The 14,949-nt window shown below is 64.5% G+C and overlaps 1 protein-coding gene across 2 annotated transcripts; it reads right to left on the bottom strand.

Moving 5' to 3' along the window:
- Nucleotides 1-739: 739 nt before the first annotated feature.
- Nucleotides 740-14,222, bottom strand: Cpne7 (copine 7). 2 transcript variants are annotated; one of them, XM_040279224.2, is made up of 15 exons: nt 13,805-14,222; nt 11,861-11,989; nt 8,377-8,451; nt 8,182-8,256; nt 7,605-7,688; nt 7,025-7,114; nt 6,746-6,844; nt 6,085-6,171; nt 5,821-5,880; nt 5,161-5,294; nt 4,540-4,594; nt 4,177-4,228; nt 3,980-4,113; nt 1,927-2,163; nt 740-1,304 (listed from the first exon to the last, which is right to left on the bottom strand). In XM_040279224.2, exons 1-15 carry the CDS (start codon nt 13,988-13,990, stop codon nt 1,095-1,097), a joined length of 1,707 nt encoding a protein of 568 aa, XP_040135158.1. In that variant the 5' UTR covers nt 13,991-14,222; the 3' UTR covers nt 740-1,094. The 2 variants fall into 2 exon arrangements, with proteins under 2 accessions (XP_040135158.1, XP_005335472.1); XM_005335415.5 differs by having other exon boundaries at nt 11,861-12,040; nt 13,805-14,221.
- Between the last annotated feature and the right edge of the window lie 727 nt (nt 14,223-14,949).

Genomic DNA, 14,949 nt, shown 5'->3' with positions numbered 1-14,949 from the left:
GAGCCCAGGCCAGGTCTGCCTCTCCCAGGGCCAGATCCTCCTTGGAATGAGGTTTCCAGATGGCCACAGGCAGCCAGGAGAGGGTCTCAGAGAAGAGGAGGAGAGGACAGGGACGTCCCCTGACCCCAGCTGTCCTAGCCACACAGCCTCTCGACACCACCAGCCCCAAGGCACTTCCTCCCGTGCCATCAGCCCCCACCCCCAACCTTGAGCCACGTGAGGCTCAGAGGCCACTTTTCTCCCAATTTGCTAGAGTGGGCAGAGCAGCGCCGATGGGACGCTCTGTGGCTCCGACCTCACCGCCACCTGGGGACAGCTGGGCACTGGAGCCCAGAGGGCAGAGCCGGCACCCCTCTCGGGGCCTGTCTGCTTCAGGAGCTCGGCTTGCTTCCTTGCCCTGTGGGTTTCTTTCTTCAAATCCGTGAGGCCGAGGGCCCATCGACCTCACTCCGTGCTATAGACGCCCGGCCTCGGCTGCGAGGAGGCTCGGGAGGCTGGGAGTCCCACCAGGGGACAAGCTGGGCTGCTGTCCTTAACCCTGCAGATTCACGCAAGCCCCGGCAGCATGTGCAGGCCCCTCTCCTGGGCCCTCCCCCGTAGGAGCTCCGCCTGCGGTCTTCCTACTGCTCCACAGATCTGTTTCTTTCTGACACTCCACTCCTGCCCCTGGATTCCATTCTTTGAATTTGTGACAAGGACAGCTCAGCCGTCCTCGCAGGTCACAGAGGCACAAGTCCACTCCTGGGCCAGGTGAGGCTTTATTAGACCCGACGCTCACTCAGACCCCCATGGCCCTGGGATGTGGACAGGACGCTCAGGATGGCAGCAGGGGCAGGCTGAGGGGTCCTGCCAGGGCAGAGAGGGGTCTGCCCGGGAGGGTGTCGGGCCTCAGGACAGCCCCGGCGTGGAGGGCCTGCCAGGCCTGTCCTACCCTCAGCCACCCCTGGCTCCAGCAGGGATAGGCCTGGGGCTGCTGCTTCTGGGTGCCCCCCAGGGGGCCTGGATTCCTTCATCTCCCACCCTCCCAGGCCAACAGGACGCCAGGAGGGGACAAGCCTGGGCTGGAGCAGGAGGCTTCTGGGGGCCTCAGGGGCTTAAGGACCCCCAACGGAGCTGGAAACAGAGGCCGCGGGGGCACCCTGGTCACAGTCCCCGAGCCTGGAGTCCTCAGGAGACGAGCGGGGGCTGGCCTCTCCAGGGAGGCTGCAGAAGCCACGTGGAGGCAGCTCCTTGTGGCTGTAGTACTCCACCATCTGCTTGGGGACCTGGGCCAGCACACGCTTGGCCAAGGCCGCGGGGGAGGCCTAGGGTGGGGAAGGCAGTGCACTTGAGCCCTTTGAGATCCTTGTCCCCCACCTGGTCACAGCCCCAACTCTCAACGTGGTCTCAGGGACCAGCAGGGAGCTGACCTAGGCCTGTGCCTGCTGAGCTTCTCCTAAGGACACAGACTGGAAATCCAGAGTATGAGTCCACAGCCCCCAGAGCTCCGAGGGCCACGTGCACCCGCCTCCCCCAGGGCTGGGGCAGGAGGTGGAGGGGCTGCTGGGCAGGTGCTGCCCACGCTTCCTGAGGAATGCCCGGGTGTGGGGAGCCCTAGTGTCCCAGGAAGTTCAGGGGCTGGGGCAGGAGGTGGAGGGGCTGCTGGGCAGGCACCACCCACGCTTCCTGAGGAATGCCCGGGTGTGGGGAGCCCTAGTGTCCCAGGAAGTTCAGGGGCTGGGGCAGGAGGTGGAGACGCTGCTGGGCAGGCACCGCCCACGCTTCCTGAGGAATGCCCGGGTGTGGGGAGCCCTAGTGCCCCAGGAGGGGCAGGGCAGGGGGAAGCTGCTTCCTCTGCTCCTCTACAGACGGAGTTCCTGCAGCCAAGCCTTAGGCTCCCTCCTCGCTGGCCAGGCTCCGGTGGCCTGCCCAGGGCCCTGCACTCACGCTCTTGAGCTCCCGGAAGGGCAGGAACTGCACGATGTCCCGGAGCGCCGGCTCGCCCCTAGGGGAGCGTAGGACGCCGTCCTCCCCGTCCAGAGTCTGCATGTCCGTGAAGTCGGCGTTGCCCACACCCACGATGATGATGGACATGGGCAGGTGCGAGGCGCGCACAATGGCCTCCCGCGTGTCCGCCATGTCGGTCACCACGCCGTCCGTCAGGATCAGCAGGATGTAGTATTGCTGCGGACACAGGAAAGGTGTGGGGCAGCACCCAGGGCCCTCGCCCACGGCCAGCTGTGCCCCACCTGGATTGGCCAGAGCTGGGCTCAGCAGCTTTAGGGCGGCTCTGCCGTGCGTGCGTTGCAGCAGCCGCTCACCATGACGCCACACTCAGGGGTCTCTGCAGTTACCCTACTCCAGCTCCACCAGGCTCCCTGTCACCGACCCACCTGTGGCTCTGGACGGGCACTGCAACCCCACCTGACACGTCTGCCAGGCTGTGATCCAGAGGAGGGGGCCAGCGTGAGCAGGGTCCACTGCAGCCCCGGCTGCGGGAGGCAGCAGGACCCTTTGCAGAGAAGCCCACTGTCCAGTGATAGCCAAGGCCACCCCACAGGCTCACTAAAGAGAAGGGGTCCCAGAGCTCGAGCCCTGAGGCTGGGCCGTCTCCCTCACACCCTGCCTCTAGCACAGTGGACACCCAGCAGTGGTACTATCCAGGGAACAAAGGATGGACAGGCCACAGGCCCGACCAGCCTAGAGGAAGCAGGGACTTCCCTTTCTGCAGCCATCTCCTGCCACCCCCTCTAGAGCCAGAGTGCCCCAGAGCCACACCAGCCCTGCTCCTGGCCTCCAGGTACAACAGCCCTGCTCAGAGCCCACCTGGTCCCACCCAGACCAGGTCAGCGCCCGCCTGGTCTCAAGCGCTCCCTCTGCCAACTTTGGGCACCCCTGGCACCGTCACCCCTGCTGGCCTCACACAGGAAAGGAGAATTAAAGACTCATCTCGTGACATCTCATGGCGACCCATTTCTTGGTGGGAAGTGTCATGACTTGGGAACAAGAGTGAGGCCACACACGCAGGCTGGTGTCTAAGCCAAGGACACCACTGGTTGGGCTGGGGCCTAGTCTCTAGAGGCCATGAGAGGCCCACAGGTGGAATGTGTGTCTAGCACTGCTTCACAGCATCACCCGACCCCTTAGCCAGAGGCCACGGCCAACAGACAGGGCGGTCAGTCGGCAAAGTCTGAGGGGAGGAGACCGACCACATCACGCTGCACGTGGGAACGTTGCAGTGCCCACTGCGTAGTGCGTGTGGTACTGAGGTTAAACGCACCGTGCACCTGGTGCAGTGGCCATGCCTGTGATCCCAGCTACCTGGGAGGCCGAGGCAGGAGGATCACAGGTTCCATAATAAAAAAGAGGAGGTGGGGGTGTGTGGCTGGGTGTGAGCACAGAACCACACAGTGCACCCTGCAGTCTCTGGTGCAAAAACTAAAACATGAAAATATGCAAACAAACTACTGAGTTTCCCTCTGGAGCCCAAGAGGAGAGCCTCTCCTGGCACCTGCTGGACCCCACGGTCCTGAGGCCTGCACGCTGTGTACTTTAGAATGGTCTCAATGTAACTTGAAAAAGCAAAACTAACAAAAGCACAAGGGGGGGGGCAGACGGGCCAACGTGCAGACAGGGATGGCTGCGGTGGCACGTCACTCCTGTAAAGCTGACATCTTTTCAAAGGTGAGCAAAGGTGAAGGAAAGCAACAGGCAAGAGGCAGCGTCCCCAGCAGCACACAAAGTGCAGGCAGAATGAAGTCGCAGGACAATGTCATATGTACCGGGAAACCCTAGCAGCCCTGACCGCCTGTGTGTGATTGCAGGACGATAAAAACTGACCATGAGGCACCTGTCCACCCACCCCTCCGTCCTGCCCCAGGGTCTTGGCACTGGTGCTGCCTGTCCCAGATGTCTGCAGGCTGCCTCCCAGGGCCAGAGCCCCCTCCACACGCAGCGCCAACCCTCCACTTGGCACCCCAGCCCACACCCGGGCACCTACAGAGGCCTCGCCCGTGCGCTCCTCAGCCGCCGCCATGCGGGCCACCTTGGAGATGATGGGCGCCACGTTGGTGGGGCCGTAGAGCTGGACCTGGGGCAGGCAGTTCCGGTAGGCCTCCACCACGCCCTGGATGCCTGTGGGGACAGCAGGTGAGCCGGGCCCACCCCACCCGCCCCAGGCCCACTGCCAGCTCCTACCTTCACACTCATCGTCCTCGGGATTGAAATTGATGGCAAAGTCATGGGACACCTGGGTGGGCAAGAGGGCCAGTGGCTGATGGCTTCCCAGGACCTGGGCTATGGCCTCGACCACATCCAGCAGTTCCTGAAGCTTCCCGTTGGTCAACCCCCTTGGCTTCTGCTCCAGCCAGGGGCCTGCCTCCCGCATCTTTCTGACGGGAAGCAGGGGCTCATCTCCAGCCCCCACCCTGCGTCCTAGGGGGTCAAAGGTCACCCTCTCTGGCAGGAAGCCACCTCCGTGCCCTCTGTCTAGCAGAGTGAGGTGGCAAGAGACCCGGGTGACGGGTGTGGTGGCGTCCAGGCCCCAGCCTGGTCTCCTACCTCGTACTTGGGAGGGATTCTGGCTCCAAACCCCAAAGCAGAAAACCTCTTGTCACTGGAAGGAAGGCAGCGCCCGTCACCCAGGGCCCCGCTCCTCGCAGGAGCAGATGCTGATCAGAGCCCAAGAGCCCAGGGTCCTGTGGGCCCAGGCCTAGAGGTGGCACTCAGGCCACTAGAGAGCCACGGAGGCACGTGGGCACAGGCAGGAGGGCGGAGCTGGCCAGGATGGTGCTGCTGCCCCCCGCCTGCAGGGCTCTGACACAGACCCTGGCGTCCACAGGACCAGGGCACACTCTGGCCACACACCCCTCCATCCTCCACCCAGAGGGAGGGCTCCTGGCAGGCAGCCGTGGCGTGGGCATGGTGTCCAGCCTCTGGGTCTGTGCTTGGTCCCTCCCAGGGCGCCCTGGAGTGAGCCCTACCTCCGAGGTTCCAACCCCTGGGGACACCAAAGGCACCAGCCAGGCCTCTGTGCCTAGCTCCTGACCACCCGAGTCCGACGGCCAGAGGGTCAGGCTGGCGTCCAGGTGCAGGGTATGCCCCTGTGGGCTGCCACAGAGGTGCTCCTGGCCCTTCCTGGACAGGCTCCCCGGCTAGCAGGCGCCAGGGGCGGGGCCTCACCTGTCGTAGTCCTGGCAGACTTCGCCCACCGCCACCAGCGCTCTCAGGTACTCGTTGGGCTGGCGGGGGTCGAGGTGGTGCAGGGAGCAGCTGTTCCGGGGGTCGCCGTTGGAGGCTGTGAAGTCAATGGCTACCTGCAAGGGCCAGGGAGGTGGGCAGCACTGGCCCGCCCTCCGCCAGGCAGGCAGGGGACCCAGCCCAGGGCTGGGTAGGGGACTGATTCAAGGAGGAAGCTGGGGCTACTGCCCCCGATGCCGTCCTCCAGCCTCTGCAGGCAGTGCACCGGGCAGGGAGGGGGCCCCAGAGCCCAGGCCCCCCCGAGGCCCCAGCATGACCCCAGCAGAGCTGAGCCCCCGCTGGGGGGCACTCATCCCCCTCCACGGTCACCCTTGTGCCCTGGTCACCCTTGTGCCTCCCACTGGGGCCCCCTCAGGGCCTCCCGGGGCTTGCTGTCTCCCACTGCCCACCCACTGCCTGCCCAGGGCCAGGTGGGCATGGTGGTCCCCCTAGGAGCAGGTGAGTCCTGACCGTGTCACCTCTGAGGGTGACCCTGGACTGGTTTCTGTGTGCCCACCCTCTGCTGCAAGGGCCCTGGGGGCCGACTGGGGTCCTGCCCAGGTGGCCTGGGCTCTGGGTGCGTAGCAGCCTGGCCAGACTCACGGTGCAGTGGATCTGACAGCCGCCCATGATGTAGTCCAGGAAGGAGTGGACCCTGTGGAGCTTCCAGGCAGGGGCGTCAGCAGGGCCCCCCAGGGCTGCCCCCCCAGGCCCATGTGGCAGCCCCGGGAGCCTGCCCTCCCCGAGGCCTTGTCTCCTCCTCCCTCTGCCCTGGCTCTGCCCCTCCTCCAGGGAGAATGCAAGACCCCTGGGAGGGCACCCCAGGGTCCACCGCCTGGGACAGAGCTCCAGGCAGGGCGCGCCTACCTTCAGGCCAGCCAGGACCACCACCCCGGAGTTCCTGTAGCTGCGCTTCCTCTGCTTGTACTTGGCGTTGACACAGTCCCACTGGGCCTGGGCACAGGGACGTGCGGGATGCCAGGCGGCCACGTCCATCACCCTGGCCCTGGGGCTGGCAGAGGCTGAAGCCTCTGCCAGTGACCTGTCCTCATGACTGTCCCCAGCAGTGACCACCAGGGCCCAGCCGGGTGTGGAGGACAGGAGCAGCCACCCTCTGGGGACCCATCTGCTGAATGGGGCACACACGGCATGGATCGGGCAAGGGGAGCCGGGTCACCACAGCATGGCCCTGCCGCCTGGGGAGAGGCCACCTCGGGAGCTCGCAGGCCTCCCGTAGGGACACTGGGCCCACACCAGCAGGCGTTCCTGCCACCCCAGCTTCAGGTGTGCCCTTCCACTGAGTGGACACAGGTGCACACGCCTGCACGCCCGCCGCCAGGCCTGGCCCTGGGGGGCCTCTGGCAGGGCCGTTCCGACTGTCACCCCAGCACACCCGGGCTCCGGGCACCATGGCATCTCTGGCTTGCCACCAGCACTAGTCTTCCCAGGGTCGTGACAGTAGCTGCTGCTGCTCCCAGCCACCACCAGGATGGCCAGGCCGCGAGCGGGGCCCCCAGCGCGGGCTCACCCGGCCCTCCGAGAAGGCCCTCTGCATCTCAGCGAAGGTGGTGGAGAATTCTCCGATGAAGTCGTGCCTCCCTCGGGAGTCGTGGTCCCAGACCAGGCCCTGGAGCACAGGCCCATCAGCCCGCCTGCCCCCTGGGGGCCCGCCACCCCCACAGCCTCTCCCGACCTGGTTTCCCAGGAACTCGGACTCCAAGAAGCCCCAGTGCGTTTTGGGGGCACTGGCTGTTCTGCACCCTGGCCCGTCTTGGCCCGTCCCATCTCTGTCCCTGCCCTTCCCTACCTTCAGAGGCCGGGTCTCCTCGCAGCTGCACAGAGAGCTGAGGGACACCTTGAAGGACTCCCACACAGGGCTGAGGTTGTTCTTCACCACCTGGGGACGCGAGGGTCGGCGGGGCAGAGCCAGGGCCAGAGCCGGGAGGCTCTGGGGTCCTGGGGCAGTGGGGGCCCTGAGGCTCCCGGAATCTGGGCTCCCCACCCAGAACCCTGGGTCCAGGAGGCTGCCTCCACCCCAGGCCCCACGGCCCAGGACCCGGTGCCCTCAGAGGTCCCACTACTCACTGGACCACTGGACCCTTTTTTTTTTTGCCTGAAATAGATTTTTTTTACTCAATTTATCTCAACAGGAAACCCTCCCTCCCTGCTGTAACCACCGTCTCCCTGCAGGAAGGGGGGGGAGCCCTAAAAATAATCACAGCCAAAACCACCCCCCGCGGGACTCTGCCGGGCCCACCCTGCACAGTCCCCAGAGCAGGGCCAGGTGCTGGGAGCAGAGTCCACAGCCAGGGCCGTGGGGAGTGGGTGGCCAGTCCTCCTCCTGCCATTCACGCCTGCCAGGAAGCGCCCGGGGGGCGAGAGCTCACCTCTGTCCTGTACACCAGCTGCTCGCTGCCGTCCCTGTTGATGCGGAACAGCTCCAGGAAGGGGTCGGACTTGCTGAAGAGGTCCTGGGGCAGCAGAGGGCTCATGGCAAGGGGCCAGGAGGGGGCTCAGTCGCTTCCTCAGGCACCAGGTGAGCAGCTCTGGGGTGACGGGGACCTGGCCCCTGGAGCCCTCCTAAGTGTCCCAGCGTGCCCACGGGACCCTGGCTCCATCCGGGCCCCGCCCTAGTCTCCTGCTCCTGTGTCTACCCCATGTCCCCACCCCTGCCAGACCCTCCCCACTTCAGTCTCAGCTCTGACATCTCACCTAGAGAGGCGCTGGGACGCCTGCACAGGGCCGGTCCCCACTCTGAGTGCCCAGGTGCCCTCCCACCCACTGACGGCCAGCAGGCCAGGCTCCAATCCAGTTCCTCCACCTCCAAGGCCTGGCCTGGGGGCCTCCAGCCTGGTCCCCATCATCAAGTGGGGTCATGAGTGTCTCTGTTAAGGAGTGGCCATGGCTGGTGCAGAGCCCCTGGGGAGGACGTGGAGCTGGACGCGCCATGGGCGCCCACCTCACCTTGTCGTCCAACTTCCTGGCCTGGAAGGAGAGCTCCACATAACCATTGTTCCCAGAGATGTCCTCGGCCACCACCTGGGGGAGAGGCCCACTGGGCTGCAGGCCTCCTGCAGGTCCAGGCTGCCCAGACCTGGCCTGCTCCCTGCCCCCACCCAGCCCCAGAGCCTCAGGGGAGGAGGCCGCAGGGGGTCTTACAGTGATGGAGGACTTGCCGGCATTCCTGCCGGGCTTCAGCAGCAGCGGGCGGGTCATCTTCTTCTGGGCCACGATCTGGACAGAAAAGGCAGGGACGGGATGGCCAAGCACAGCCCCGAGCCTCAGGGCCTGGGCCTCCTGCTCCTCTCCCTCTCCCACCTGCTCCCTGGCCTGGGCCTCCTGGGGCTCTCAGGACCCAGGGCCACCAACACTTCTGCATGCCACCTCCTGCTCCGGCACCTCCAGGACTGCCCATGTGAGGAGGGGACCAGGCTCAGAGGCCAGGCCACCACAGGGCTCCTGCACAGGAAAACAGGAAGCAGAAACAGGTCCACACCTAGCGCCTCCAGCCCTCAGGCCAGAGCCAGGGAACGGCTGCCGACACACCTGAAGTGAGGACCTGCAGGGCAGGTGAGGACCAGGTGAGGACCAGGTGAGGACCCATGGGGCAGGTGAGGACCAGGTGAGGACCAGGAAACCAGGAAAGGACACACAGGGCAGGTGAGGACCAGGTGAGGACCAGGTGAGGACCCACAGGGCAGGTGAGGACCAGGTGAGGACCAGATGAGGACCCACAGGGCAGGTGAGGACCAAGTGAGGACCAGGTAAGGACACACAGGGCAGGTGAGGACCAGGTGAGGGCCAGGTAAGGACACACAGGGCAGGTGAGGACCAGGTGAGGACCAGATGAGGACCCACAGGGCAGGTGAGGACCAAGTGAGGACCAGGTAAGGACACACAGGGCAGGTGAGGACCAGATGAGAGCCAGGTAAGGACACACAGGGCAGGTGAGGACCAGGTGAGAATCCACGGGGCAGGTGAGGACATGAGAGGCAGGTGAAGACCAGGTGAGGACCCACGGGACAGGTGAGGACCAGGTGAGGACCAGGTAAAGACCCACGGGGCAGGTGAGGACCAGGTGAGGACCAGGTAAGGACACACAGAGCAGGTGAGGACCAGGTGAGGACCAGGTGAGGACACACAGAGCAGGTGAGGACCAGGTGAGGACACACAGGGCAGGTGAGGACCAGGTGAGGACCAGGTGAGGACACACAGGGCAGGTGAGGACCAGGTGAGGACCAGGTGAGGACACACAGGGCAGGTGAGGACCAGGTGAGGACCAGGTGAGGACACACAGGGCAGGTGAGGACCAGGTGAGGACCAGGTGAGGACACACAGGGCAGGTGAGGACCAGGTGAGAACCAGGTGAGGACACACAGGGCAGGTGAGGACCAGGTGAGGACCAGGTGAGGACACACAGAGCAGGTGAGGACCAGGTGAGGACCATGTGAGGACATACAGAGCAGGTGAGGACCAGGTGAAGACACACAGGACAGGTGAGAACCAGGTGAGGACCAGGTGAGGACCAGGTGAGGACCCTCGGGGCAGGTGAGGAGCAGGTGAGGACCCTTGGGGCAAGGAAGTTTTAATGGCTGTGGGCCCCTCCTGGACACCAACTCTTCCAGCAAGTCAGGGTGGCACCAGCCCCAGGGTGGCACACTCTGGCTTTTGACAAAGGTGCGTGTCCAGCAAGGGCGTCTGCTCAGCTAGGCCGAGCCCTGGTGGGCGTCACCCACCGTGCACTGCTGGCAGCTCTCCCGTGGGCTGGGCCCAGCAGGTGGGTGAAGTTGACACAGGGAAGCTCACAGGACAGGGGCCACCCGCCCAGGGGGAAGCAGGGCCCTGGGAGAGCAGGTGGGTCCTCTGGGTCCATCCTGCCCATAGATGAGAAGGGCAGCAACCGCTGCTGAGGGGGCTCAGGACTGCCGGGGCACACCCTTCCCTCCAGGAGTGTCCTGAGCCCCTGCCTGCCACTCCCTGGATGTGGGCAACTGGCAGGTCCTCCCCCATGTCAGCCCGGCTGCCGCACAACGGGTCGGCAGAAGCAGCTAACGAGAACCAGCTCCACTCTGCAGCCCCTGGGTTGGGCCTGCACTCTGCCACCACAGGCCAGGAGGGCACTGGAGTGAGACCCCCGTGACGGCACCTGCGGCTTCCACCCAGCCAGGTGCCCCTGCTCATGGCCTCCCAGCTAAGAGGGCTGACCCTGCCCTTGGCCAGACAGCTAGCCTGGCCACAGAGCAGGAAGTCCACGAGCGTGTGCCCACACACGTGCCCGGTCTGCGTCCATGTGTGAGCTGCCCACCTGGGACTGAGAGGCATGTCCTGCACTGCAGGGGTCCAGGTGGGGCCTGTGTGCATGTGTGCCGTGCGCGCCAGGCTGGGCAGGTGGGGCAGCTCCACTCTGCAGCCCCTGGGTGGGGTCCTCCCCACATGTCAGCCCCGCTGCCACACAACAGGGTAGGCAGAAGCAGCTAATGAGAACCGGCTCCAGCCCAGGCAGCCATGGGGATGAGTCAGATGCACATGATGTGGAGTAAAAGAACATGCTGTGCTTCACGTCCCTGAGGCCTAAGCAGACAACCAGGGGGACCGGCTGGAAGGGGGCCGGCTGGAAGGGGGACCTGCGAGGGATGGGGACCTGCGATCTGGGAACTTTCCATCCTCGGCCTCGCGTCTCACATGTAAGCTGTTCCTCAAGTCACAAGGCCTGTGGAAAGCCCAGCCCAGAGACAGCCGAGCGGCAGCAGGAAAGATGCTCGTTACTCGAACAGGTGGCACAGGGTGAAGGAGAGGGCCTGGGCAGAGGGCTGAGAGCAGTGGATACCACGCTGCAGCCACCCTGCACAGGGAGGAACAGGACACTTCCTGAACCCAGGGCCTTGTGCCTGCCAGACAAGTGCTCCTCTAAGCTACACCCTGGACGGGGAGACTGGGTCTCTTAACTTTTTTTCCCAGTGTTGGGGAAACCCAGGGCCTTGCACATGCTGGGCAAACAGAGAAGAGACCTCTATATGATGACGAGGAAGGGCCCCTACGTCAGAAGAGAAAGTGTCTGCAATCCGTGGATTTTTTAGAAAGAAAAAAATCTAGGGATACAGCTCAGTTGGTAGGGTGCTTGCCTCGCATGCACAAGGTCTTGGGTTCAATCCTCAGCACCACAAAAAAGAAAAGAAAAGAAAAGAGGAAGAAGAAAAGAAAGAAAGAAAAACATCAATGTATTCATCTGCTCATGTGAAAACATGGCTCTGGGAGGACCCAGACAGGGCTGTGCAGGAGCAGGAGGGCATCGGCAGCATGGCTCCTATATCCTGAACGTGGCATGTGCCCATGGACCACCCCATTCAAAATTGCACTACAGACACTGATATGGAAGACCAGGGGCACGGTGGCACACTCCTGCCATCCCAGCAACCCAGGAGGCCAAAGCAGGAGGGTCTCTGGTTCCAGGTCAGCCTGGGCAACTTAGCAAGACCCTGTCTCCAACAAGAAATCCTGTTAGGGGGGAAGCCGTGGCAGTGGGCCCCTCAGAACCTGAACCATGGGGTGCACTCCATGGGACCTCCACCTCGCCCCCTGGCCCACCCACGGCCTCACTGCCCCCAGGACCCTCCCACAGCCTCCCTCCCCAGGTGCTGCTCACCTGCCCCAAGGTGCACTCCATGCCCCCCAGGAAGTCATCCTGAGAGCTCAGACCACTGGGCCCGTGGGTGTCGTACACCTCAAAGCGCAGTCTCTGCACCTCCTCAAAATAGTAGTCCACAGTGAAGACCTTGGAGAACACGGGATGCAGGCTGCTGCGGACCACCTCAGTTCTGCCCACCTGCAAGCCATATCCCAAGCTGACCCAGGGAGGGGCCTCCCCAGGCCCCCCAGGGTCCTGCACTCAGGGGCCCCTGTGGCCCTCTGCTCTCCTCAGGGCTGTTCTCAGTCCATGGGACCTGGCCCCTGCAAGGCAGGGCAGGGCTCCAGGACACCCCTGGGGGCCACCTGCAGGGACCCTGGGCACCTCCCCTCCTGGAGGAAAGTGTGTCAGCCATGCCAGCCAAGGGCTCCGCCCCTCACCACACCTCCTGCTCCCTCTGCTCTACCCTGTTACAGAGAGGAACCCAGAAGGGCCCTGCCCAAGGATGGAGTCAGTTTCCACACTTGAGCTCCCCCAGCAGGAAGGGGTGGGGGTGGGTGTCCCCCCTCCTCAGGGGACCTGGGTTCACCAGCCTCCCCCACGGAGCTCAGTTCCCTTCTTCAACATGCCCCCTAAGGACCAGCCCCTCCGTGGGTTCCTACGTGTCGCCAGATCCCAGACCCCTGTCCTCAAACCAGGGACACCTGCACCAGCCACTGTTCAGGCCCAGAAGGTCCCACTGGGGACCGGGCACAGGGCAGTCCTCAAGGAGCCTGGCGCAGCTTGGACACATGCTCCAGGCAGCCCTTCACCCTCCAGGTGGATGACCTGTGGGATCTCTCGGCCTTGAGAGCCTGGTGGGCCACATCAGCAGATTTTGGATGTGCAGAGATGGTCTCCAGAGGCACGTGCCCATGATGCATCCATCCCCCCACCATGTGGGTTCTGCTCTGCCATCACCTGGGACCTCCCACCCCCTGTCACCCCTTCACAGCCTGCACTCTGCCACCACGGGCCAGGAGGGCACGGGAGTGAGACCCCCGAGTCACCCAGCCAGTCGCCCCTGCTCATGGCCTCCTCGCTAAGGAGGCACCCGGTCTCTAGGTCTTGAGGGAACACCTGGATTCCTGCGAGCTGGTGACTGAGAAAGCACTTTGTACAGCACAGAGCCAAGGTCCGTAGAGACAGGACAGGGTGCTCTCCTGCAGGCAGCTGCCCAGACCTGGCCTGTGGTTCCCGTTGTCCCCAGACCAAGCCACAGCTGGCAACCTGGGATTGCTCCTGAGGCACAAGGAGGGGCGAGGCAACAAGCTGGGGGCATCCAGAATCTCAGAGCCTTCAGCTTCTGCCTTCATGGTCCCTAGCCTGGTCAGCCAGCTCCAGAGTCCCCTCAACCAGCAAGAGTCCTCCAGCAGGGCTGGGGTTGTCGCTCAGTGGGAGAGCACTCGCCTAGCATGCATGAGGCACTGGTTTTGATCCCTGGCACCACATAAAAATAAACAAATAAAACGAGGAATTGAGTCTATCTATAAGTAAAAAAGTATTTTTTTTAAATCCATCCAGCAGTCCCAGCTCCACCCAGCCACCAGCTCCAAGTGCCTCTGCCTCAGAGATGGGGACTGACAAGCCAGGTGCTCATTCTTGGCTACCCCGCAGCTGCACCCCAACCAGCCCAGCCTTGGAAGGCTCCCTCACTCCTGCACCCTACTCCTTTCTGTGCCTCTTATGCATACAAGCTGAGTGCCTCACTCTGACCCCAAGACCCCCAACCCAGGACACTGAGATGCACCCCGACTCCTGGGCACCCCCACTCTAGACCTGGTAGCCCCACCTGGATGCTGAGCTCAGCCCCAGCTCCAGATGCCTCTGCCCGGCACCCTGCAAGCTTCAGGCCACCCACTTGGGTCTCTGTGTCCCAGCTCCAGGGTTCTGGGCCAGCCAGACCCCCGCGGCCCGCCCTACCTGCACCCACTGGTTCTGCGCTTGCTGCAGCAGCACCACGCTGGGGTCGGACTTGGTCAATGGGTCTCTGTCCAGCAGGTGCCGGCAGCTGAGCCGCAGCTCCACCTTCGAGGCGCAGGGTGCAGGCACCGACCCTGGGGCCGGAGCCTGGGCTGCGACCGCCCCGCGATCTGTGCACCCGCTCATGGCTGCCTGCGGGGCACCTCGGACCAGGTGGGCTCGGGAGCCGCTGCTGGGGAGTCCGCGACGCCGTGGCGACCGGGAAATGGTGGCCCGGCCAGGCGTGACCGCGCTTCCCTGCACGCCGCGTGGCGCGGGCACACGTGGCGCGGGCGGCAGCCACCGCGCGGGGATTGCGGGGCTGTACGTGGCCGGCCCGGTGGAGGGGCAGTGGATGGGGAGAGGGCCAGTGGAGGGGGCGGGGAAAGGGCGGGACAGAGGGGACAGGGGAGGGGCATTGGAGGAGTCTGTGCAGCGGCCGGGCGGAGGGGGCAGTGAAGGGGACAGTGAAGGGGACGGGTGGCCCCTGGAGTCGGTGGTCGAGGAGGGCGACCCCTCGGAGCCCTAGGATCCAACCTCCAGGACCTCGGCTGGTAGCTGGGCGCCGCGATGGAGCGCGCCCTCCCGCAGTGCGCACCTCCCTGCTGGGTACTCCTGCTGGGGTGGGGGGCTTCGAGCTGCCCCACAGGCGCGCGGTCCGGGCAAAAAGCCCCCGGGACCCGGGAGGAGGAGGGCCCCCCACCCCCACCCCCCGCCGCCGCCTCCGCTGCACTGAATCCCTGCGTTCCTCCTGGGAGCGCCAGACTCGGTGACACCCACCTGAAACCACAGGTAGTTAGGGGACGCCTACTGTGTGCCGGGTCTGGGGGCGGGCAGACCCCCTCACCAGCTGGAGAAGTTGGTCTGAGGGTCAGAGTCCGACCACGAAGGTCCCAGGCCACCTACCTGCTCCAGACCCCACAGGAACTGTCCCGCAGCTGGAGGGGAGCAGAGCTGGGCTTCCGGGCCTCGGCTGCTTCTCTCCCTTCTGCCCACCACCACTCCTCCCTGGCCAGGAAGCAGCTCGAAACAGGAGTTGTTAGAGGAGACAGATTGCCTTCCAGCTCATTCACTTTGCCAGTTTCTGAATAAAGTTAAGGCCCAGA

Source organism: Ictidomys tridecemlineatus, chromosome 15 (genome assembly GCF_052094955.1).
Source record: "Ictidomys tridecemlineatus isolate mIctTri1 chromosome 15, mIctTri1.hap1, whole genome shotgun sequence".
Classification (NCBI taxonomy): domain Eukaryota; kingdom Metazoa; phylum Chordata; class Mammalia; order Rodentia; family Sciuridae; genus Ictidomys; species Ictidomys tridecemlineatus.
The sequence above is the reverse complement of the archived record's forward strand: the minus strand, read 5'-3'. Positions and strand labels throughout refer to the sequence as shown.

What these genes read in the sequence shown, in the direction of transcription:
- Cpne7 (XM_005335415.5), bottom strand. Translation starts at nt 13,990, where the DNA reads ATGAGCGGGTGCACAGATCGCGGGGCGGTCGCAGCCCAGGCTCCGGCC. An exon ending in GGGCCTTCTCGGAGGGCCGG is followed by an intron (nt 6,172 to 6,745) that starts GTGAGCCCGCGC and finishes CCCTGTGCCCAG; the next exon opens with GCCCAGTGGGACTGTGTCAA. An exon ending in CGAGGACGATGAGTGTGAAG is followed by an intron (nt 4,114 to 4,176) that starts GTAGGAGCTGGC and finishes CTGTCCCCACAG; the next exon opens with GCATCCAGGGCGTGGTGGAG.